This window comes from Poecilia mexicana, unplaced genomic scaffold, assembly GCF_051168715.1.
Source record: "Poecilia mexicana isolate PSO_F unplaced genomic scaffold, ASM5116871v1 scaffold_5, whole genome shotgun sequence".
In the NCBI taxonomy this organism is placed as follows: domain Eukaryota; kingdom Metazoa; phylum Chordata; class Actinopteri; order Cyprinodontiformes; family Poeciliidae; genus Poecilia; species Poecilia mexicana.
In genome coordinates, this window is record NW_028263374.1 from 30,819,110 (window position 1) to 30,842,266 (window position 23,157).

The window sequence follows — 23,157 nt, forward strand, 5'->3', positions numbered from 1 at the left end:
AAGCCGCTACTTCTTTCCTACACTTTGAACATGCGGCTTTTCTGTGGATTTTTCTTCAACCACCAGGGGGCTCTTTAGCAGGAAGTGAATCATTGGAAGTCAAAATTGGAAATCAAAGAAGAACGCGCTAATTTTCCTTTAGAACAACCACATGCTAGCAGCAGGCACGACGGAGAAATGTTTTCAAACTCATATGATGCAGCTTCTAAGTTGAGGAGTATCGATCTGGCAGTACAGGAGGGAAATAAAGCCGCTGCACGTAAACTCGGTGTGAACAAAACCGGATTTGGAGACGGAGACCTGCGTCCTTAATATATCCATCAGTTATTAGGACGCAACCCTCTGCTGCCCCCTGCTGGGTCCTTATGGGAAACAGAGCAGCAGAGATACCAGCAGCCTGCAGCCCGGTGCGGCTGATATATGTAAGTGTCCAGGGGGCCAAAAAAATTTGAAGGTACGGTTTATAATATGGTGCGCTCATAGTCCGGAAAATACGGTAATTGATCTTAAAAGATTTTTTGAAAACGAATTAATTATCTGCAAATGATGCCATCTTTGAGTGTCTTTGCTGTAGTAGTGGCTAGCGGCGTAATCAGGTAATTTTATTACCACTAGATGGCAGTAAGTACAGAGCATTTTACATTAAAACAAGAGAATTAGTGATGCATGAATGTTACTACATTCATGCATCACACCACAGTGTTGTGGCTGTTCAGGTGTTCAGGTGTATTTTTTAAGTGGACATGTGACGTGCAATTTGAAATAAGAAATGTAAAATGTGATAAAAATAATTTTTTGTGTTTATTTGATTCCTATTCAAGACACTTTGATAAGAATGATTATATATGTAACATAGGCGGCTACAGAGTATCTTTGTTTACATTTTTGGTTGGTGGGGTGCCTCGAGATTTTTTCAATTAAAACAATTACCTTGGCTCAAAAAAGGTTGAAAAACAGTGTCTTAACATTTTTCCCCTCATCAATATTAAACCTGCAGTGTTGCTGTGATTCTTTGTTCGGGAAATCCTTTAATCTCCATGGCAACCATTCAGATGTAAAATCACCTGGGTGGACCTAGCCCTGCCTCTAAGTCTACGCTCCTTCAGACTAGCCAGCAATAATTAGCAAACATCAGCTGACAGGAGCTGCTGCTCAGAGCAATACTGGTAAAAACATTAAAGGGTTAATATTAGAAATGTGCCAATCAGGTTTTTTCCTGCCGATTCCAATCCATGAGGGCCGATCACCAATACCGATCACATAATTATTATTTTCTTTTAATCATAAACACTACCGGTTACATTATGTGGAAAAAGGAACCATGAATTCACCTTAATTTAGACAAAAACTTGTTTTTAATAACTTTTTCCAAGAAAAAAACAAAACAGGCATTGTGCAAATTGTACTGCTATAGTAATACCATCTTTAACAGACTGATAACATATGAAGGCTCTGAAGAGGCTAAATAATGCAGAGCCAAAATAAAACCTCTCAACATTGCCAAAAACTCAAGTATAAAACTTAACATTCAAAGGCAAAAACAGGTTCCATTACAATAAACAATCCAGAGTTACTGATTGAAAACTTCCTGTTAGCATGGCGGCTAGCTGGTTACTGCTAGCTCTGATTGGCTGTTTCTGACTGAGCGGAGTAATTATGCAGATCAGGGAGGAGATCGATTATTTTTTTAGAGATTATCTGTCTCATGTTTGGACAGCAAAGTTTTAATACGTGTGTAAAATGTATTTTTTAAGTTAGATGCTGCAGCTTTAAACAGGTTCGGTGTGAGAGTCACCACCAGGTGGAGCAGAAGCGAAGCTCCGTCTGTCAGATATTACTACCTGTAGCGTAGCAGCGGTTCAACAGGAGAGCAGAACCAGCGTCTGACATCGCAGCTCGAAGACTTAAATAATTTTCCAGGTTATTTGTGTAGCTTTCTGACCGTCATGCTAATCCGGTGAGTGTTTGTAGCTGTGCGCTGCTTTACCTGCTGTCTGATCCTCCGTTTGTCTGATTTACTGCAGTGAGCCTCGATGTAGCCAAACTCCGTCATTGATTTTATGTCATATTAGCTTCGTTGTGTTGATGCATTTTGACCTGCTTCAATTTTCCGCCGCAACACGCAAACTTCCCCTTTCACTCAGTGCGTTATAGTTCCACATCGCTTAGGATTTGTTGCTGCGTTTGTGCAGAGTGAAGGAAAGAGGAGACCAGCTACACAGGCAGGCTGGAAATGAGATGCAGGTTCTGGTTCTGGCTCTGGTTCTGGTTCTGGTTCAGATATAGAGGAAGCAGGAACTGTTTGCTTGATCTGACATTTTTCTTCAGGTTTAAAGTTAAAATTAATTAATTTCTGTAGTTAAGAAATTAACTGAATTATTTATTTGTATTTTTTGTTGTTTCTAATAACCTCATTTAAACAGTTAAATAAAAAAATCTGTGGCAATTTTTTATTTGATTAATCATGATAATAATTGATTATTAAATTAATTAGTTGCAGCAGTCACAACTTATCAACATGAAAGAGAATGAAGAGAATGAGGAGGCCAGTATGCAGCGAATGTTAAACATCCTTCATGAGTTTTCCATGAGATGGAGGAGCTGCTGCAGAGACTTTAGCAGCCGCTCCTCTGACTTGTAGCTGAAGCTCCCTCATCGCCTCCTGGGCCGGCGCCAGTAAATCAGCAGCAGAACCGCCTCACTGGACCAGAACCGATCAGGAAGTCAAAGAGCAGGAACCCGGTTCTGCTGGACTTTTTGTTCCGGTCCAAGCTTCAGCTCTTCTCCGTGAAAACATAATTAATAAATTCATGGTGACCTTAAAGCGTCTTGAAATTGAGTATCAAAAATGAAAGACTTAAAATCTTTTAAATTAATAAATAATGTAAGCTGATCACAGATGTTAAATTTTGCCGAGGCGGGAGTATTTAATGTAGATTTTCTGTCAGGCAGAAGAATTGAAGCTACCAGCACCTCTGCTTTCAGCGAACGTCCCTCAGATGTGTAGCAGCCGTTCAGCCGACCTCCTCCTCACCTGCAGCCCCTCCCATCCTGACCTCATGACACCCCTTGACCTTTCAGGTGGTTCACCGATTCCCCAGCAGCAGATGCCTGGTCTCTGATTCTCCTTCCTCAGGCCTTCAGCATTCCTCCAAGAGCTGCTGCGCCACGAAACAAAGACCCACTTCCTGTTATCAAAGACCCACTTCCTGTTATCAAAGACCCACTTCCTGTTATCAAAGACCCACTTCCTGTTATCAAAGACCCACTTCCTGTTATCAAAGACCTCCTTCCTGTTAACAAAGACCCACTTCCTGTTAACAAAGACCCACTTCCTGTTATCAAAGACCTCCTTCCTGTTATCAAATACCCACTTCCTGTTAACAAAGACCCACTTCCTGTTATCAAAGATCTCCTTCCTGTTAACAAAGACCCACTTCCTGTTAACAAAGACCTCCTTCCTGTTAAGACCCACTTCCTGTTAACAAAGACCTCCTTCCTGTTATCAGATACCCACTTCCTGTTAACAAAGACCCACTTCCTGTTAACAAAGACCCACTTCCTGTTAACAAAGACCCTCTTACTGTTAACAAAGACCCACTTCCTGTTAACAAAGACCTCCTTCCTGTTATCAAATACCCACTTCCTGTTAACAAAGACCCACTTCCTGTTATCAAAGATCTCCTTCCTGTTAACAAAGACCCACTTCTTAACAAAGACCCACTTCCTGTTAACAAAGACCTCCTTCCTGTTAAAGACCCACTTCTTAACAAAGACCCACTTCTTGTTATCAAAGACCCACTTCCTGTGGAAGCTCATTTAAAACATGGCCGCCTGGTCTTCTGGTTCTGAGGACTGAAAGTCCAACAGAAGGTGATGAAGAACCATTTCAGCCTATAAACTAAATAGCTAACTGTTTAGCTCTAAGCTAGTTAACTATTTAGCATGCTAACTAGCTTACTGACTAAATATTTATTTTCACACTCTGACATGTAATAATTGAATAACATGATGAAAATATCATTTTGAATAATGAACCCTCCATTCCTGCTTCTCCTGTGACGGACTAAATAACCCAAATTATTGATTTGGGTAACGTTCCAACGGCGCCCCCTACCGTCGCCGTCCTCCTCATGGTGGAAGAAGAAACTGGACTGTGCGTCACGTCATGTTGAGTCCAGAGGGAAACAGGAAGTCAGGGCTTTAATTCTGCGTTTAGCTCTGAGCGCTTCGTCACCGGAGGAACGCTGAAGCCAGAAGGAGAACGAACCAGGCGGCTCTGGTCTCAGCATGGCCCGGCCTGCATGCTGCATGGCCCAACGGGTCGCTCCTGGTTCTGGTTTGGTTCTGTTCAGACCCAATTAAAGAAGCAAACATCTTTTTTCACCCCGTTTAGCTCACACTGAGCACAGAAACCAAACAATCTGGGGAAACAACAAACCTCAATCAGCAGGAGGTCAGGATGGATTTAGACACTCATGAATCTGATCTACAGCAGAATATCTACGTCTACAATGAGATCATGATGGATTATTTCACATCTTTTCCACCATAATGTGATAATTCATAAAATTAAACAAGAATCTGCAGAAGAAGTTTTCACACCCTGAAGCTAAAACTTTGATTTCAACATTCAGTCTGAATGTTTGCATGAATCTGATTCACCGAGTTCACCAACAGCAGCTCTGCACTAAAGAGTCCCATCGCTCAAGGTCCCATCGCTCAGGGTCCCATCGCTCAGGGTCCCATCGTTCAGGGCAAAGAGTCCCATCGCTCAAGGTCCCATCGTTCAGGGCAAAGAGTCCCATCGCTCAAGGTCCCATCGCTCAGGGTCCCATCGCTCAGGGTCCCATCGCTCAGGGTCCCATCGTTCAGGGCAAAGAGTCCCATCGCTCAGGGCAAAGAGTCCCATCGCTCAGGGCAAAGAGTCCCATCGCTCAGGGTCCCATCGTTCAGGGCAAAGAGTCCCATCGCTCAAGGTCCCATCGCTCAGGGTCCCATCGCTCAGGGTCCCATCGTTCAGGGCAAAGAGTCCCATCGCTCAAGGTCCCATCGCTCAGGGTCCCATCGCTCAGGGTCCCATCGTTCAGGGCAAAGAGTCCCATCGCTCAGGGCAAAGAGTCCCATCGCTCAAGGTCCCATCGCTCAGGGCAAAGAGTCCCATCGCTCAGGGTCCCATCGCTCAGGGTCCCATCGCTCAGGGTCCCATCGCTCAGGGTCCCATCGTTCAGGGCAAAGAGTCCCATCGCTCATAGTCCCATTGCTCAGGGCTCCATTGTTCTGAATCAGAACCGACTGAATCTGGAACGGTTTTGGTTTTGGGTCAGAACTTCTGACCCAGTGAACATTAACGGTGGAAGGAGGTTTGAGATGATTTATCAACCTAAGTCTGACTCTCAGGATCTCGCTGAATGACGAGGATAAATACCTGACCTCTGACCTCTGAACTGCAGTCGCCCCTGTCAGGCTCCTGGTAGTCATGGCGTCTCTTTTCGTCCGCAGGTCCAGCGTCAAAGACCAAGTACGTGAGCTACAACGACGTAGTGATCTAACTCCATCCTCCATCTGCGAGCGGTCTGCTGGTCCGATCCTCTTCAGCCGGAGAAACGGGCCGCCGGTTCTGTTCTGATCCACCGGATCTGCTTTCCTCTGAGCGGCGTCTGACCTGACGGAGGGTCGGCGCCGAACCCGGAGCGTTCTGGAGGCTGATCCATCTGTCGCTCTCTTCCATTGGACCCGTCCTCCGGTTCTGCTCGTTCTGGTGCTGGGATGACTCTGGCCCTGCTGGCGGATGCGTTCTGCTTCCTGGATGAAAATCTCGTTTTCTTTGTGTTTATTGAAGCCATGTTTGGGTTCACACCTGCAGCCCTGAGCTCACGCTGCCACCTGGAGGGCGGAGGATGAAACCCGTTCAGAACCAGTGGAACCGGTCCGCTGGTTCTGGACTAAGACTGAGGCGCGCGGTGAACACAACACCACCTTCACAGCTTCATGTAATTATTGATGGTGCATGTTTTATTTGGTTTGCAGGTCCATGTTCGTGCGCTAACTTTGGGAACTCCACATCCCAGAAGGCTTTGCAGGATTGAGGGAGGAGCAGTGAGAGGAAGTAGCAGCTGTGATGTCCCAGTGCTGTCGTTTGCGTGTGCGTCCGTTCCCATCCTGTCCGGTTCCCAGCTTGTGTTTGCGGTTCCTCCGTCTGTGGCTCTTTGTGTTTCTGTGGCGGATCTGAGGCGATGGTTCTGTTAATGTGCCTGTTCTGCATGTCCAGTCCGACCCGCCTGACCTCCGGAGACCCGAAGCGTCTCCAGTTTACAGTGGTGGGCACACTTATGCTAACATGTTAATGCGCTAACAGCAGAGCTAGTTTTTTGTTTGGTGCAGGTGTGTCCAAACGTGTTGTCCTGTGCGTCAAAAGCTAAGAACATTGTTACAAAGTAAAGCTGGTGTTTATTGTTGGCTGAGTTTTGGACGTTTGCTTTATGGAGAGAAAAGCACATTGTTTATCGTTAGCTCTGGAAACAGGATTTGGATCGCTTTCTTTCAAAACGCTGGCTATGTTTTGCCAGGTAATAAGATTACTTTTCACTAAAAGTCTCTGGATAAATATGGTTCTACTTATTATCAAACATAATTACTTTGTATTGTACTTTACATTTTCCTTTGTAATAATTATAATATTAATGTCAGAAATAATTTTACCCAGATTAAAATTAAAAGTCGCCCTCTGGATGAACCCCGGGCGCCGGATGGGCCCCATTCATTTGATTGTTGAATTTAATTTGTCACCCACAAAAAAAAATCAGTCCACTTTGCACAAACTGTAGTTTAACATCTTGGTGTTTATTCTAACTTTGAAAATGTTTAGCACACTTAGCTTCACCTCAATGGGCTTTTCTGGATAAACAGCAGCAGATTCGCTCCTAGTCACCATCTTTCCCTTTCTGATAACTTCATTTAAAACAAGAAACATACAGGAACAGTATTAAAAAATAATTTAAAAATCAGTATCCTAGGGCATTACAGAAAATGAAATTTTTTCTTGTTAATGCTTTTGCTTTTTTGCCAACTTTGAAAATGTTTTACACACTAATTTTCCCCTAAATGTATTATTTTGGATGAAGGGATCAGACTCGTTTTTTCCCTTTCTGATAACTTCATTTAAAACAAGAAACATACAGAAGCAAAGCTAAACATGGACACAACAGAACAAGATACAAACATAAAGACAATATTTAAGGACATTATAGAACATGTAATTTGTGCTTTTTATTCAAGTTAGCACTTTAGTGTTAGCTTCTGCTAAATACTTTGTTTGCGTAGCAGCTTAGCATTAGCAAAAGTAATGATATTGGTTAGCGCAGCTGTCTGTTTAGCTAGCGGTGCCCACCACTGCCAGCGTGGAGAAGCTGAGTGAAAGTGGAGCAGAGGTCATCCGGATAACTGCTGTTCCAACGCCGGGTTCACAGCCAAGCTGCTTCGCTTCTGACCGGACTCCAATATGGAAACGTCACCAACGGCTGGAGGACCAGCAGAACGGTTCTGAGCGGCCCGTTAGCTTGATGCTCTTTAGCCTTAATGCTGGGGATTGGTCAAACAGCAGGTGACCAATCAGAGCTCTTCATTTAAAACGGGAAGTTTGATGTAAGGCGACATCATCTTTAAGGGTCGTCACATCTTCTGACCTTAGCAGCCGCCCTCTTTCGCGAGAAGGACCTCGCTGCAGCAAACAGGAAGGGGCAGGGACGGACCGCTGTCAGTCTCGTACCTTATTTGGAAATGGGACCATTGCAATCCGGAAGTGAAGGTGGCGCTACTTCCTATACTTCCGTTTTTATTTTCTTTTGAAATCTGTGATATATTTTCACCTTTAGGAAGGAGTTTCACTCTCAGAATGTATTTGAACTTCTTTTTTTGTGAACTGTGAGCTGCCGTGAAGTAAATACTTCACGGCAGCTCACAGTTTTTAACTGTAGCTTTTGGTGTCGTTTTAGAGTCAAAGGAAAATTTCCTTGATAGATTAAATTGTTTCAAGACTCTACAACAAAAAGTCTCTCAATAATATACATGGCACTATAAAAAACAAAAATATGAATTTTGCTTATATCTGTTTAACAACCCTGGTTGTAACAAACTGGGTTGTTATTCTTCTGTACCTAATTCATTTGTTTGTTATTGATTTTTGCTCAATTAAATTTCTTGCATATACATTGCAAATGGTATTTTTATTATAGTTGATCATGTTGTTTTTCATGTCTCCTTATTTCTTTTGTTCCTCCTATAATTGATGGAGATACATAGATATTATTTGTAATGTATGAAAGTATTGTTTGTTGTTTAATTAGCTCTACATCCTTAAGAAAATGAAAAAAATATGTTGTTTTATAATGCCAGAATTAATATTAAATAATAAAGACTTTGTGGTATTCTGATTCAGTAATGTAATTAGATTAGTTGTGTTACCACCCCCACGCCACTAGAGGCAGTAGCAGGCCCGAAAAAAGATTTGACTAAGGAGCAGATTTAGAAGTACACCGAAAGCTACAGAATTTGCTCAAAACTGTGAGCTGCGCTGAAGTAAATAAAAGAGAGAAGTTGAAATACATTCCGAGAGTGAAACTCCTTGGTGAAAATATATCACAGATTTCAAAAGAAAATAAAAACGGAAGTATATGAAATAGCGCCCCCTTCGCTTCCGGGTTGGAATGGTCCCATTTCCAAATAAGGTCTGAGACTGACAGTGGTCCGTCCCGCCCCTTCCTGTTTGCTGCAGCGAGGTGGACTTGTCTTTAGCTGATCCATGACGGGTTTAGAGGTTTTCACTTTCCTGTCCGGTCTGAAAGCTTGGCTCTTCTTCACGCAGGTTCTGGCACGTTTCACCAGAACCCGTCCGGATCAGGAAACCCGGGTTGGTTTGGTAACCAGCAGCTACCCAGAAGACGACCGCCTGCTTCCTCAGCCAATCCCCGATCATCTCCAAAGTGTTGCTGCTTTCTGGGCTCGAGATGATCGGTGAACGTTTCCCAGTGGTTTGAAAATCAGAAATGTTCTCTTTATACTTTTGTTGTTTTCAGATCCTGGTTGGTTAGAAATCTGTCAGCTGGTTGTCGGCACTAAGCCAAACTGATTTAAGGTTTTATCAGAGTTTAAGGAAGGTTTCCTGTCACAGCCACTCCCTCGGTGTGTTTCTGCAGAGGGAGCGTCCGTTTGTCCCACCGTCCCTGAAGAACCCGGTGATTTCATGGACTGCTGCTGTGGAGATTGTCGATGCATGCCTGATATGTTCGATGTTGAAACTGAATCAGAAAAAAAGTTGAAAATAATGAAATTGTCGAAGCACAGTTGATTCCACACGTCTGCTCTGAAATGTGACGTTCTTTTCTTTGGTTCCTGTTCTTCACTGTTGGTTCCTCCGATACTTTCTGCAGAACTTGGATTTGCCCAGAGAAGCTCTGGGAAACAGAGGAAGTTGAGTATATATATTTAAAAAGAAAGCATGTATGTTTTCTACTGTTTGTACTTGGTATTTTCCTGTTGCCCTTGCTGCTTCTGTGCCAATGTTGTGGGAGAGATTTACATTTGGCCACTCATGCAACTATTCTGTGGTGTTGTCTAAGAATGTATTAACATGAAATAAAAACATTTGTTATTTTTTCTACATGTTTTCCTCTCAGCCTCTTAGCTGAACAATCGGCCCGATGTCTTTGGACCAGACTCTGATTTCTAGAAGAAGTTACATTTATGAGCGACTCCATTCCGGCCCAAAGAGCCGCGTTTTTCCTCCAACGCGATGATGATGAACAAACAGTCAGCTGGAAAAACTCACATCAGGACGAACCTGGTCCAACACACCGGAACCACAGAACTGGACTCGCCTCCAGAACCTCGCCCGAAATTCAGACATTACAAAAACTCTGAAAACACTTAAATAATGCAGGAAATGCAAACAATTTCATAAAATTTCCACAGGATGAAAGGATTGATTATTAGCATAAAAATCCAGCAGAAATTTGTCCGTATTTATTAGAAAGTATTCCTGGTCTGGACTGAATGTCACAGACCTCATTAGGCCTCACTTCATATGTGGACATGGATCCGCCTGATCCTCCAGAACCTCCGATCCGCTTCCTTCACAGGAAAACGGACATTTATCGTTAAGTCAGACTAACTGGATTTTCATATCCATCCAACGGTGAGAGAAAAATCTACTTCCTGTTCATTTCTGTGAACAAGTTGAGTTTTAGTGAAAAGGAGAAGACTTCTCCGTCTCCTCGGCTGGTTCCAGTGGACCCAGAACAACCGGACTGGGAATCTGTTCTCCTCCCAGTTGGTCGGTTCAGAGAAACTTCCGGCTGTTTGTCAGCGCTGCGCTTCTGACAGTTAAAGTGCTGATCCGCTGCTCCTCTTATCTCTGGTTTCTCACAGAAAAATGTGATGACAAATATTTCAGTGTTTGAACCTTTCATTTGAGATAAGGCCGACACGGTGGCGAGGCAATTAGGAGAGGAGAAAAGACCCGGACGGTTATCGACGCCATCAGGCGGCTCCAGGGCGGGAACGGGACGCGGGAAGCTATTGCTCTGCTGCGGCTTATTGAGCTCCGCAGCATCAGCGGCTCTCCGCCTGATGAGGCAGCAGGTGTCAATGGAAACCAATTTAATTCGTCCGGTTATTACCCCGCCGCCTCCCGCCTTTATTCCGGGGACAAACGGGAAGAATGGGAGGCCGCAGGCCGAAACCAGCTGGGTCCAGACGGAACCGGACCGATCCAAACACTGGTGTGTGTGTGTGTGTATAACTTAGCAAGTTTCAGAAACGAGGCGTTTCAAAGTGCTTCATATGATAAAAACATCAGACATAACCAGTTTTATTGCACTAAAAAACAAAACTTTACCAAGTATTTTGGTCCAGTTTCTAATGCAGATATTTTAATACATGGAAAATATGACAAAACTAACTTACTTAAACATAGAAGCTTCTTTTAAGCCAATCATTCCTTAATATTGATGAGAACTAGTATCAGTAGTAAAGCAACAATCACCAAACATTTACAACCCTTATCCCATCATCAACAATAATCATCGTTAATAATATTAATAAATGCTCCAGTTATCCTGAATCAAAGGTAACCAAGCAGTGCTCTACCCTCCTGGTTCTAGTCAGATCTCCAGCTGCAGCTTCTGGTCTGTCAGTCTGACCTGCTGCAGGAATCAAACCACTAAATCCTGGATGAGTTTCTCTGGTCGGAGACTTTAGTCCTCTGGGCCTGAATGTCCTGCAGCTGCTGGAAGGACCACTGAGGAACCGGCTTCATGTGGTTCTGAAGGGTCAAGTCAGAGGTCACTTTGCTCCTGTTACTGAGAACTTCACAGGTAAAATCTGCATTTTATTCTCAGTGCCAAAGTGAGGAAACATCCTGTCACTGAAGGTGTGTGTGAAGGTGTGTATGTGTGTGTTAGCATCCAGATCAGAGAAGGACAGATTCCCTCCGTCCCAGTCCAGATCCACTCGGATCCTCTGGATCTTCTTCTGCTCTGGGAGAACAGTAAGAGGAACTCCTGGAGACCAGCTGTAATGTTTCCCTTCACTAAACCAGATCTCCCATAAAGCAGAGGTGATGTAGTTCTTCCTCCCTCCAGACTCTGATAACACACCGAGTCTCCAGGTCCCACCGACTCCGACATCGACGCCCCAGCTGTGGATCCCTGAGCTGAAACCTTCTGAACTCAGAACCAAACGGCATTTATCCAACCGCTCTGGATTATCAGGAAGCTGCTGCTGCTCTGCAAACATCAAACTGGTCAGATCTTCAGACAGGATGAGTTCTGGATTTGCCGTGTTTGGGTCCAGAACCAGAGGAGTGTAGGTCACCATGCCCTTCATGTTGCTCCAGATGTTGAAGGCCAGGTTGCCCAGATGTTTGGCCTGGTCTATCAGAGCTCCTGAGGGCAGCTGTGGATCCTCCAGCAGGGGGCAGCGCTGGACTCTTTCCACTGCAGCCTTGTAGTTGTGCAGGAATGAGAAGTCTGCAGCTCTCAGCTCCTCCTCTGTGGCTCTGACTGTGTCTGAAAGAGCTGCTATCTCTCTGCTCAGAGCCTCCATCTTCTCCTCCATCATCCCTCTCTTCTGCTCCTCTTCCTCCCTCAGTGCAGCCAGCCTGGCCTCCTCTTCCTCTGCCAGAAACTGATGAAGCTTCTTGAACTGCTCAACAATCTGCCTCTCTGTGTGTCGGGCCTGGACCTTCATGTGTTCTGCTGTCTGATCAAACTCCTCTTTAACTTCCTTCTTCATCTCCAGTTTCCTCTTTAAAGGCTCCAGAGATGTTTTCAGTTTCTCTCTGTGTTGCTGAGCAGCTTCATCGATGGGCCTGAATCTGTGCTTGGAGTGTTTTTCTGAATCTCTGCAGACGAGACAAACTGGCTGCTGATGGTCCAGACAGAAGAGTTTGAGTTTCTCAGAGTGCAGAAAGCAGAGATCCTCTGATCTGGAAGCCATTTTGTCTCTGAGTGAGTCTGGAAACACAGAAAGTCAGTCAGTCTCCACTCTGACTTCTTAAATGTTTTATTAGTTTTGTCCACTGCAGACCCGCCTCCAGAAGAGATTAGCTGTGGCTAATTTTCAAATGAAATGACCATTTTCTTCATCATTAAAGCCATAATAATGTAAACAGTGACTGTGCTCTGATTAACATCGTGTATTGCAGAAATCTAACAAACTAATATTTCTGATCTTTACAGTCTATTTAAGTTCAAAATCAGATAACAATGTGAGAAATAAACGGGCTGAGCTGAGAGTGAATGAAAGTCTGACATCTGTAATCCAGAAGACATTTCATCACGTTATGTGAAAAACAAAAGGGAGAAAAATTAAGGAGGATTAGAAACTAAATATTTAGCTTGGAAGTTTGACATTTCTAAATGTAGAAATAACTTGGTGAGAACACGACTTTGAGACATGAAAATCCATTTTTAAGACGAGCTAAATAAAATAAATTATTGCTGTTAATTTTTTATTGTCTAATTTTACAAACAGCGCCTCAGATAATTTGTAGTTTCCTGTATCTTATTAATTCTTGAAAAGAAAAGAAAACTTTTTGGAGTAGAGACTGAATAACGTCAGGAGACCAAACGACATTTTTTGTATCTTGTAAACATGAGCTTCCTGTCCGGATGAGAAGCAGAAACCAGGCAGCAGCTCGGACCGGACGTGACGTCACATTAGAGTCTTCCTATTGGTCGCCAAACGAACATTTTTATCAAAGAAAACTCCGGACAGAATGTGAAAAGTGGAAATTATGGATTGGCAGCTTTGTTTCTAATTCTGGATTTTCTTCCTCATTTTCTGTTGGATTTCAGGTCCAGACATCCGGAAATATTCCGAAATGTTCTCACAAAGATGTTAAATAAATAAAAACCTCATGTGAAGTTGTTATTCTTGTGATAATTTTTACCATTTCAGTTTCTGATGTTTCAGATATTTTTCTGTTAAAGTTTTATTTCATCTGCAAATAAAGATGGGATCGTTCCTGTGCCGAAGCTTTTTCAGATATTTGGGTTCAGATTTTGCCTTTAAACTGAAACGAGTGTGAATAAATCATAAATGTGCCGCAGCTGTTGCCTACCTTTGAATCCTGAAGCTTTCTGCAGACGGATTCCTCCAGAAGAAGACGGAGCTGACTCTGATTTCTCTCGCAGACCACTTCCTGGTTCATCTCAGGTGAGTCGAGAAGGGGGCGGGGCTTCAGCAGCTGAACAGGTTCAGGCTGTAAAACCGGTTCAGGCCTGAAATGGTTTCTCTGTGAGGCTTCAGCCCGGAAACGCCCAGTCTGGTTGATCCAGGCGTGTTTTAGTGACGTTTTAACCAGAAATATGTTGAAGAGCAGCAGCCTGGATGACGTCACCACGATGTGAGCTCACAATTAAAGAGCTCCACATAAAGCACAAAACTACAACCTGAGATGGAAACGTTTGAATCTGTTATGATTCAATAATTCATCATGGGATCCTGAAATATCTTTTACTTTGTACCATCATTATTTATTTAGGGTTTTTTCTGTTTGTTATTTTTAGTGTAATTATTGAGGATTTATTTGTTCATTGATGTATGTTACCAAATTAGCAGGTTTAGTTTTTAAAATTTATTGACCAATTAGTGTGTATGACATTACAGAACAAACATTTATCTCCAAAACAACAAATAATTAATTTGATCAGAGAATGAACAAAAATAACCAAAGACACAGAACATAACCAAATGGTGTCGCAACACAAAAAGTTGAAATGTTGGCAGCTACTTTCTCCGTTGTTTCTCTCTCCCACTTCACAGAAATAAAAAAGCAAATATTTGAAATGCATAATTTATACAAAATCTATATAACCCTGGCTGCAGAAAAGAAAAACCTAAAGTAACGCTTTTGTACTTGGATGCATTATTGAGTCAAAGTATTTAACAGAACAAAAGCACAATCATCAAAAACATCTAAATGAATCCAGAGAAATGTAACTTACTAAAAGAAAACTGATTAAATATTTACTATTTTCAATTCATTTTGTATTTACACTGCAGGAGCTGTTGGATTCAGCAGATTGATGACGAAGTGAAGCCGCAGGTCAGAGCAGCGCTGACCTCTGACCTCCTGTTGGACCGGACTCAGGCAGCAGATGACCGTCTGCTGTTGGAGGAAAAGAATCTCTTCAGAAACCTCTGGATCCCAAACCGAGCCAGAGAAGAATCACTTCCCATCTGGGTCAGAACCCGCTCTGAAGTTCTGATCATTTATTCTGCGTGATTCCCTGAACCCACCGGCTCCATCAGTGGGTGGAGCCAGCAGATCGTTTCTCAATCTGCTGGGACCCTGGAGGCGGCGTAGGACCAGAGGGGTAGAGGTGAGTGAGGTCAGGATATGGAGACAGAACGTGTGATAATTCATGTGAAAAATATAGAGCAAGTAGAGAAGAGCTAAAACAAGAAATTAGGAAATACAATAGTGTTCTGTCTTTTCCTCTCTTTTGGCCTTTTATCTGCTTACACACACACACACAGCAGCTTACATAACCATGTTTATATGTAAACAGACTGACTCTGGTTAACTTCCCTTTAGGGAACAGGCTGCAGAGGAGAATAAAAGCTAAACTCTACAGTCTTTGCCTCACCTGGTTCCATCCACAAGGAGCTCAGTGGACCAGCGCTGGACGGTGAATGTAACTCTGGTTCTGGTCCATCTGGATGACATGTTTGGCTTCTAACATTTGATCATTTTTTGCATTAAACCCTGTTTTCATATATACCCAGATCTCATTATTTCTAAAGGTAATTTACACTGAGGGGTTCTGGTCGGGTTCTGGAACTAATGGACCTGGTGGAGCAGAGACAGAAATGAATGAACTCCATCAATAGAGACATTAAAACCAAATAAGATATTAAACATAATAAAATAATTAGTTACATTTTTGAAGGAATTAGGATTATATATAGGAATTTAGAAAAGGTTAAAAAAGGGAACCTCCGGAGCCTCTTCGTGGTGGAGATGATCTGAATCCAGGCTTCCAGAACAACAGGTGTTCTGCTAGCCGCAAGTCCATAGTTGGAGAGGCAACCTGATGAATAGACATGATCACGTAGACGCCCCATGGAGCGGGCCGGCCGCTGCTGCGATACGTCACAGAGTCCGCCATATTGAATGTGGAATATGTGCCAGTAAGCTAATACAGGTTAATGGACCGAACTTCAGAAAGTGCCGTTTTAAAAAGTGTTTTAAGTTAATTCCTGTCATTGACACATTTTCTCACACATTAATAATTTTGGCAATCAAAGAAATGACTAAATAGAGTTTCTAACTTTTGATGTGATTATTTGTTTTGAGGCATTTCTGAATAAAGAGCACAATGTTTTATTTGATAGAAATTATTCTGATAATTTTTATATTAACATTAATGAACAGACACTTTTACAGTGTTTTATTAAAGAACATATTTACATGATTCCATAATTTAATGTACATTTAACGTTTCAAGACAAATAATTTTCTTGTATTTATTTTTACACATTGAGAAATGATTTTTGATTTATAAATCAGTCACTCAAACATTAAACTACATATTTTTCTTTTTTCCAGAGAAAAAAAATATTACAGAATGTCAACTCTGCTATTGACAGTAAAGAGTGAAAATAATCCTAACAGAGTAAATTATTTTTTATTTCATTATATATGCTGTATTAATACACTAATATGTCAGATTGAGATATTTAAAAATACATAGACAGTGAAAGAATAAAACATTTATTTATTATACTGGGAGCACTGGTCACAGGCTTCAGTCTGCTGGTCTCACTGGGAGACCTCAATGACTTCTGAGACGTCCTGGTTCACAGGCTGAAGCCAAGGATAAAAGAGAAATTATCCAAAAGTGAAACAGAAAATATGTTTCCTTCCTATTCAGAAAAAGACATTTTCAGCATGTTGGGCTCTGACTCGTAGCATCTTTATAGCTAAATACCGACATGGAGAAGCTGAGCTGGAAACAGACTGAAGAGCAGCAGCTCCAGCTCTGATCCCGACTGATCTTTCCTCACTAAATCCTCTGGTTTCTAATGAACTTCTCCTCTAACAGCGGTTTTTCATCAGCTCTCTCATTAGAAAACAGTATGAAAACATTAGCCGCTATGCTAACAATCAGCGGTTATTTCGGGCCAATTAAGCTACATAGGAAATATTTCTCAGTTGTTTAGAAGCGAATTTCCTTCCCCATTACCTGGGGAAGGTAATGCCAATGAATGCAGTTTGTTTCGTAAAACGGTTAAAACACACAGAACAGGACTGAAGGAGCTCCGATCCTCTGCTGCCACATACAAGATGACGGACGCTGTTACGTAGGACTCAGCGCTCCATGAAGGGTCTACGTAGATTATGTCTATGGCCACGTGAAACATCTCCGGACGGAGCACAGTTTTCAGCTCGGTCGTTTCCGGTCTATTGAAAATGGCATTTTACACCAGGTGCTGCAGGGTTTGGCTGAGGTAACCATGGGCTCTTTGCACCTAAGGCGTTGACGTCACATCTCCAGGAGCTAATGCGGCTCACTTTTTTCCGCTTTGAGTTACCATGACTGGTAGAAAAGACTAAGTCGTATTTCAGGTGCAAAAAAACAATACTATTAACATTGTTGTCTTCCTAATATAATGGGCTTTTAAGTTTTCATTAATTTCCAAGCGATCCTGAATTAAGAAGATGGCTTGTAAATATCTGTCGCTACCAGCTAACGCCGCACAGCAAAGTTTGCAGCCTTCACTTCACTCCGGATCAGCTTCTTAAAACTACCGGGGATACGGATGGTAAATAAAGGAGCCTCTCTGAGTTATGTCCATGGAATCACTTCTGTATTCAGCCTGAAAGAGTTTATGGGAACGAGAGAGCAGACCAGAGCCAGACAGCCGAGCAACTGATCCGCCTGTACATCCTGCTGTAAACACCGTCCTATCTGAGCTCTGAACAAGAAACATGCAAATAAAACGAAATAACACGGAGACATGAAGCAACACGGTCATATTTTTCTAAAAGCAGCAACTTTGAACCTGAACAGCTGAACCAGATCTCTGACACCAGAGCTGCGCTACTGTCAAGCTATGAGGCTTGTTGAGCTTCGTCAGGCTTCGGAAGTAAAAAGTCCGAACCGGAACCGAACCCCGTTAGTCTGTGACACTAACGACAATAAACACACATAATATACTTGAAAATAAGATAAATATATTGTCCGTTAGAATGTTTAGATACTTAAATAGCACATTTTACAAGAACAATGTCCGAGAATATTGCCTACTAGCATAAGCTAACGTTAATGTTAGCCACAAAGTTTAAGTAAAACTCACCTTCGTGTCAGTGAATGTATAACGAGGCGAACATCTAAAACCTTTCTCCAGCTGACTTGTTGGGGCTTCGGATCGATGTACAAACCTTGGCCAAGCACTGCAGCACCTGATGTAAATGATATTTGTATTGGATCAGAAACAATCGAGCCGCTTTACCCCGAACGCGGAAGCTGAGGTGCAAAGAGCCCTTTAATGATGTACAAAGATCCGAAGCCCCAACAAGTCAGCTGGAGAAAGGTTTTAAGATGTTCGCCTCATTATACATTCACGGACACGAAGGTGAGTTTTACTTTAGGGTTAACTTTGTGGCTAACATTGACTTTAGCTTATGCTAGTAGGCAATATTCTCGGACATTTTTCTTGTAAAAATGTTATATTTAAGTATCTAAACACTTTTAATCCATTCTAATGGACAATGTTTGTACCTTATTTTCAAGTATATGTGGCAACCTGGGGGGTGGATTTTCTTAATATGAACCCAAATATAAAATATTAAAGGTTATGATGACCAACAACGCCACCTGGAATAAATCCAGGAAAATATAATGTAGTAAGGACACAGGTAAGTTCTACTGGAAATGAGGAGACAAGATTCAGAAAGTTCTACAAAATTTATTAAACTTCAAAATATCTTTAATTTCTAATAATCTGAAATTGAATGGTTAAAACAGTGAATGCATTTGACAAGATAAAATGTCTAAATTTCAAAGGAAACTGAGGCTTACCGATGGGGGAAGTAGTGAGGGAAGGGGCAACATCCAGTGCAGAAAATGGGGACCACCCTGGACACTACAAAAACAGCAAACAAAAGAAAAAGGTGCTCCAACAAAACACACAAGACAAGACACCGCCACCAGGGGTCACCACCGCCACCACAGAAGCCTCAATTCCTAAAAGACAGACAAGAAAATGAAACGATACAAGTAAAACAGAGATACAATAGCCCTACAATGTTGCACTTTATCCCCAGGGAAAGTGCAGATTAGTATTTTAAAACAATTTATAAGTAGGCAAAACAGCAGCGAGTGTCACTCCAGGTGCAATGCTGATGAGTCAGAAGGCTAAAAAGAACAGAGCAAATTATTAATACAACTGCTAACAAAAACATAACTTGCAGCAGCTGCTTACCTGTAACCTGATAAATGACTGCACTGCCAAATAATCAGATCCCCAATTCCACCTAGATGCAGTGCAACTGTAAGAAAACGCTATGTGAAGGTTTTGTTTACATGGATAGACACTTAGCCACGCTAAGCCCTTACCTTCCTGTCAGCAAATGAATGAACGGACAGATCGGTCCAAATATTGGAGGTGCAGCAAAGGAGGCTATGCAGATAACCCAATTAGTATTAATAGCCATTATTAAAGCCGACAAACGATAAAACAGCCACGCTTACCCAGAACAGTGCAAACAAAGGAAGCAGATTTGGTTGACGTCACGACGCAAGCAGCCTCATGACAGGTGAAGGCTTGCTTATATGCAGCAGCTGAAATTGGCCTTAAAGTGGCAGCGCACCATTTATGCTGCTACATATATTATGTGTTTATTGTCATTAGTATCAAACAGACCAAGTAACGGGGAGGTTCAACAGGTGTTACGTCAATCCGCGTTTCCCCATCAGATACGGGTCCCCCTTCGTCTTCTTGCCGCTCCGCCCCGCCCACGCGGCAAAATAGGCGCGTGCTCGTGATGAGCACTGAGAAAGCACACGCGTAGCAAGCACGCGCTTGTTTGGCGCGCTTGTCTGAGGAACTACGGACACCGTGAAAGCTCAAACAACATGTTTCGGAAAAGTTGTCACACTTTCTTCACGTTTTGCGGGAAACTAATAGTAATAATACTAATAATTATAATAAATATATATGTTATACATATTATAATTATAATAAATATATATTTTATATATATTACAATTATAATACATAATATATGTTATATATATTATAATTATAATATATATATGTTGTATATATTATTATTATAATATATATGTTTTATATATTATAATTATAATAGATAGATAGATAGCATAGTGCTATATGAATTAAAAACAGGGCAATGCAATTTAAAGCTCAATTAAATTGCATTAATTTAATTGAGCATTAAATTAAATTTAATGCTCAATTCCCCCACTGTTTTAAAGTGGGGGAACGCTATCTGATGGCCATATTTCAACCATCAGATACCGTTTCCCCCACTTTAAAACAGGGGAAACGGTATCTGATGGGTGAAAGATGGCCATCAGATAGCGTTCCCCCACTTTAAACCAGGGGAAACAGTATCTGATGGGTGAACTGTGGCCATCAGATACCGTTTCCCCACTGTAAAACAAGGGAAACGTTATCTGATGGGTAATATTGAGCATCAAAATGCATTGCCCTGTTTTTATTATATATATATATATATATATATATATATATATATATATATATACATGCTCAACATATATTTAAATTTAAAATAATTATAATATATATGTTTTGTATTATTATTATTACTCTTCTTCTTCTTATATTATTATTATTATTATTAGTTTCCCGCAAAACGTGAAGAAAGTGTGACAACTTGCCGAAACATGTTGTTTGAGCTTTCACGGTGTCCGTAGTTCCTCAGACAAGCGCGCCGAACAAGCGCGTGCTTTCTCAGTGCTCGTCACGAGCACGCGCGTATTTTGCCGCCTGGGCGGTGCGGAGCGGCAAGAAAACTCAGGGGGAACCGTATCTGATGGGGAAACGCGGATTGACGTAACACCGGTTCGGGCTTTTTACTTCCGAAGCCTGACGGAGCTCAACAAGCCTCATAGCTTGACAGTAGCGCAGCTCTGGTGTCAGAGATCTGGTTCAGCTGTTCAGCTTCAAAGTTGTTGCTTTTAGAAAAATATGACCGTGTTGCTTCATGTCTCCGTGTCATTTCGTTTTCTGACCTTTGCATGTTTCTTGTTCAGAGCTCAGATAGGACGGTGTTTACAGCAGGATGTTGAGGCGGATCAGTTGCTCGGCGGTCTGGCTCTGGTTCCCATAAAGCCACATTTTGCTCATGCGGATGTGACGTCAGCGCTCTTTGGGCTCTTTTCAGTACAGCGTTATATAGCAAGCACAAATGAAACTAAAGGTAAATGTATAAATAAAAAGTTAACTCAGAAAGATGCTAAAGTGGGAGCATATATCCATTGTCTTAATGGCTTTTCTATTTTTTGAATACTGGAGAGATCTAACATAATTGAATTCCTCTTTAAAGGCCGTCAGGGGAACAGGAGACTGCTGGGGACCATCAGGGGAAAAGGAGACGGCTGGGGACCATCAGGGGAAAAGGAGATGGCTGGGGACCATCACGGGACCATCAGGGTAACAAGAGACGGCTGGGGACCATCAGGGGAACAGGAGACGGTTGGGGACCATCAGGGGAACAGGAGACGGCTGGGGACCATCTGGGTAACAGGAGACGGCTGGGGACCATCAGGGTAACAGGGGACCATCAGGGTAACAGGGGACGGCTGGGGACCATCAGGGGACCATAAGGGTAACAGGAGACGGCTGGGGACCATCAGGGGAAAAGGAGACGGCTGGGGACCATCACGGGACCATCAGGGTAACATTAGACGGCTGGGGACCATCAGGGGAACAGGAGACAGCTGGGGACCATCAGGGGAACAGGAGACAGCTGGGGACCATCAGGGGAACAGGAGACGGCTGGGGACCATCAGGGGAACAGGAGACGGCTGGGGACCATCAGGGGAACAGGAGACGGCTGGGGACCATCAGGGGAACAGGAGACGGTTGGGGACCATCAGGGGAACAGGAGACGGCTGGGGACCATCACGAGACCATCAGGGGAACAGGAGACAGCTGGGGACCATCAGGGGAACAGGAGACGGTTGGGGACCATCAGGGGAAAAGGAGACGGTTGGGGACCATCAGGGGAAAAGGAGACGGCTGGGGACCATCAGGGGAACAGGAGACGGCTGGGGACCATCAGGGGAACAGGAGACGGCTGGGGACCATCAGGGGAACAGGAGACGGTTGGGGACCATAAGGGGAACAGGAGACGGTTGGGGACCATAAGGGGAACAGGAGACGGCTGGGGACCATCACGGGACCATCAGGGGAACAGGAGACGGTTGGGGACCATCAGGGTAACAAGAGACGGCTGGGGACCATCAGGGTAACAGGAGACGGCTGGGGACCATCAGGGGAACAGGAGACGGCTGGGGACCATCAGGGGAACAGGAGACGGCTGGGGACCATCAGGGGAACAGGAGACGGCTGGGGACCATCAGGGGAACAGGAGACGGCTGGGGACCATCAGGGGAACAGGAGACGGTTGGGGACCATCAGGGGAACAGGAGACGGCTGGGGACCATCAGGGGAACAGGAGACGGTTGGGGACCATCAGGGTAACAGGAGACGGCTGGGGGCCATCAGGGGAACAGGAGACGGCTGGGGACCATCAGGGGAACAGGAGACGGCTGGGGACCATCAGGGGTAGACCAGGTGACACTGGGACTAAATTAACTAAAAAACACAAATTCCAAGTTTGTTCTTCTGCAAAAACACAACAATCTTACCGAGTATTCCTGGTTTAGTTTCTAGAGTAAATGTCTTAATTCACCTCAAATATGACAAAACTAACTTACAAGTAACTTATCTGAAATTCTTAGCAGCTCGTTGTAAGTCAATAACTCCCTATTATTGATGAAAAGTTCTGGTTCTACTGGCAGATTATTTCACTTACCAAACATTTTTCATGTTAAAAGTAAAATAATCTCTCAGTGGAAATAGAACTAAATGAGAATTATTTACATAAAACAAACTCCTATTTCTTCCTGAAAAATTATTTATAAGTTAACTTTTTTCTTATTTTGAGTGTATAAAGACAGTGGTTCCCAAACTATTTCTGGGCCCCCTATGGATTACAAATAGCTGTGTGGTTGAACCACGTGTGTGAGGAGCGCAGGTATTCTTAGAGACTCCGTCTCTAAGAATGAGCGGGGTGGGGGAACCGACTTTTTTGGGGGGCAAAATGAATGTACGTACCTGGACATAGACAACAACACCAGGAGCCTACAGGCTGTTAAGCTTAACCCTTCTGGGCGGGATGTGTCGCCGGCGACACATCCAAATTTGCAGTACCGTAATTCCGCCACACGTAGCGCTATCTGAAAAATTCCAACGGTTTCTGAAAGGGGAGGCGTTGCCCTTTCCAGCAAGTATCGGGTTAATACGGCAACTTCACAGCTGCAGCTGCAGAGAGGTAATTAATCCGGGGGGCACTCGTTTAATAGACGGCATATT

General features: G+C 43.1%; 1 protein-coding gene and 1 long non-coding RNA gene across 5 annotated transcripts; both read right to left on the minus strand.

Annotated features, from left to right (window-relative positions):
• Nucleotides 1-10,834: 10,834 nt before the first annotated feature.
• On the minus strand, nt 10,835-13,713 carry LOC106912014 (nuclear factor 7, ovary-like). The gene is made up of 2 exons (XM_014978843.2): nt 13,622-13,713; nt 10,835-12,512 (listed from the first exon to the last, which is right to left on the minus strand). Exon 2 carries the CDS (start codon nt 12,493-12,495, stop codon nt 11,341-11,343), a length of 1,155 nt encoding a protein of 384 aa, XP_014834329.2. The 5' UTR covers nt 12,496-12,512; nt 13,622-13,713; the 3' UTR covers nt 10,835-11,340.
• A 401-nt stretch (nt 13,714-14,114) lies between these two features.
• On the minus strand, nt 14,115-19,519 carry LOC106913692 (uncharacterized). Of its 4 annotated transcripts, none has more exons than XR_015762915.1 (7): nt 19,263-19,519; nt 19,128-19,191; nt 18,994-19,060; nt 18,591-18,926; nt 15,503-16,372; nt 15,153-15,355; nt 14,115-14,854 (listed from the first exon to the last, which is right to left on the minus strand). It is a non-coding gene; the product is annotated as an uncharacterized LOC106913692 (long non-coding RNA). The 4 variants fall into 4 exon arrangements; XR_015762914.1 differs by adding an exon at nt 17,866-17,971 and having other exon boundaries at nt 15,153-16,372; XR_015762916.1 differs by having other exon boundaries at nt 14,115-14,671; nt 15,153-16,372.
• Nucleotides 19,520-23,157: the final 3,638 nt, after the last annotated feature.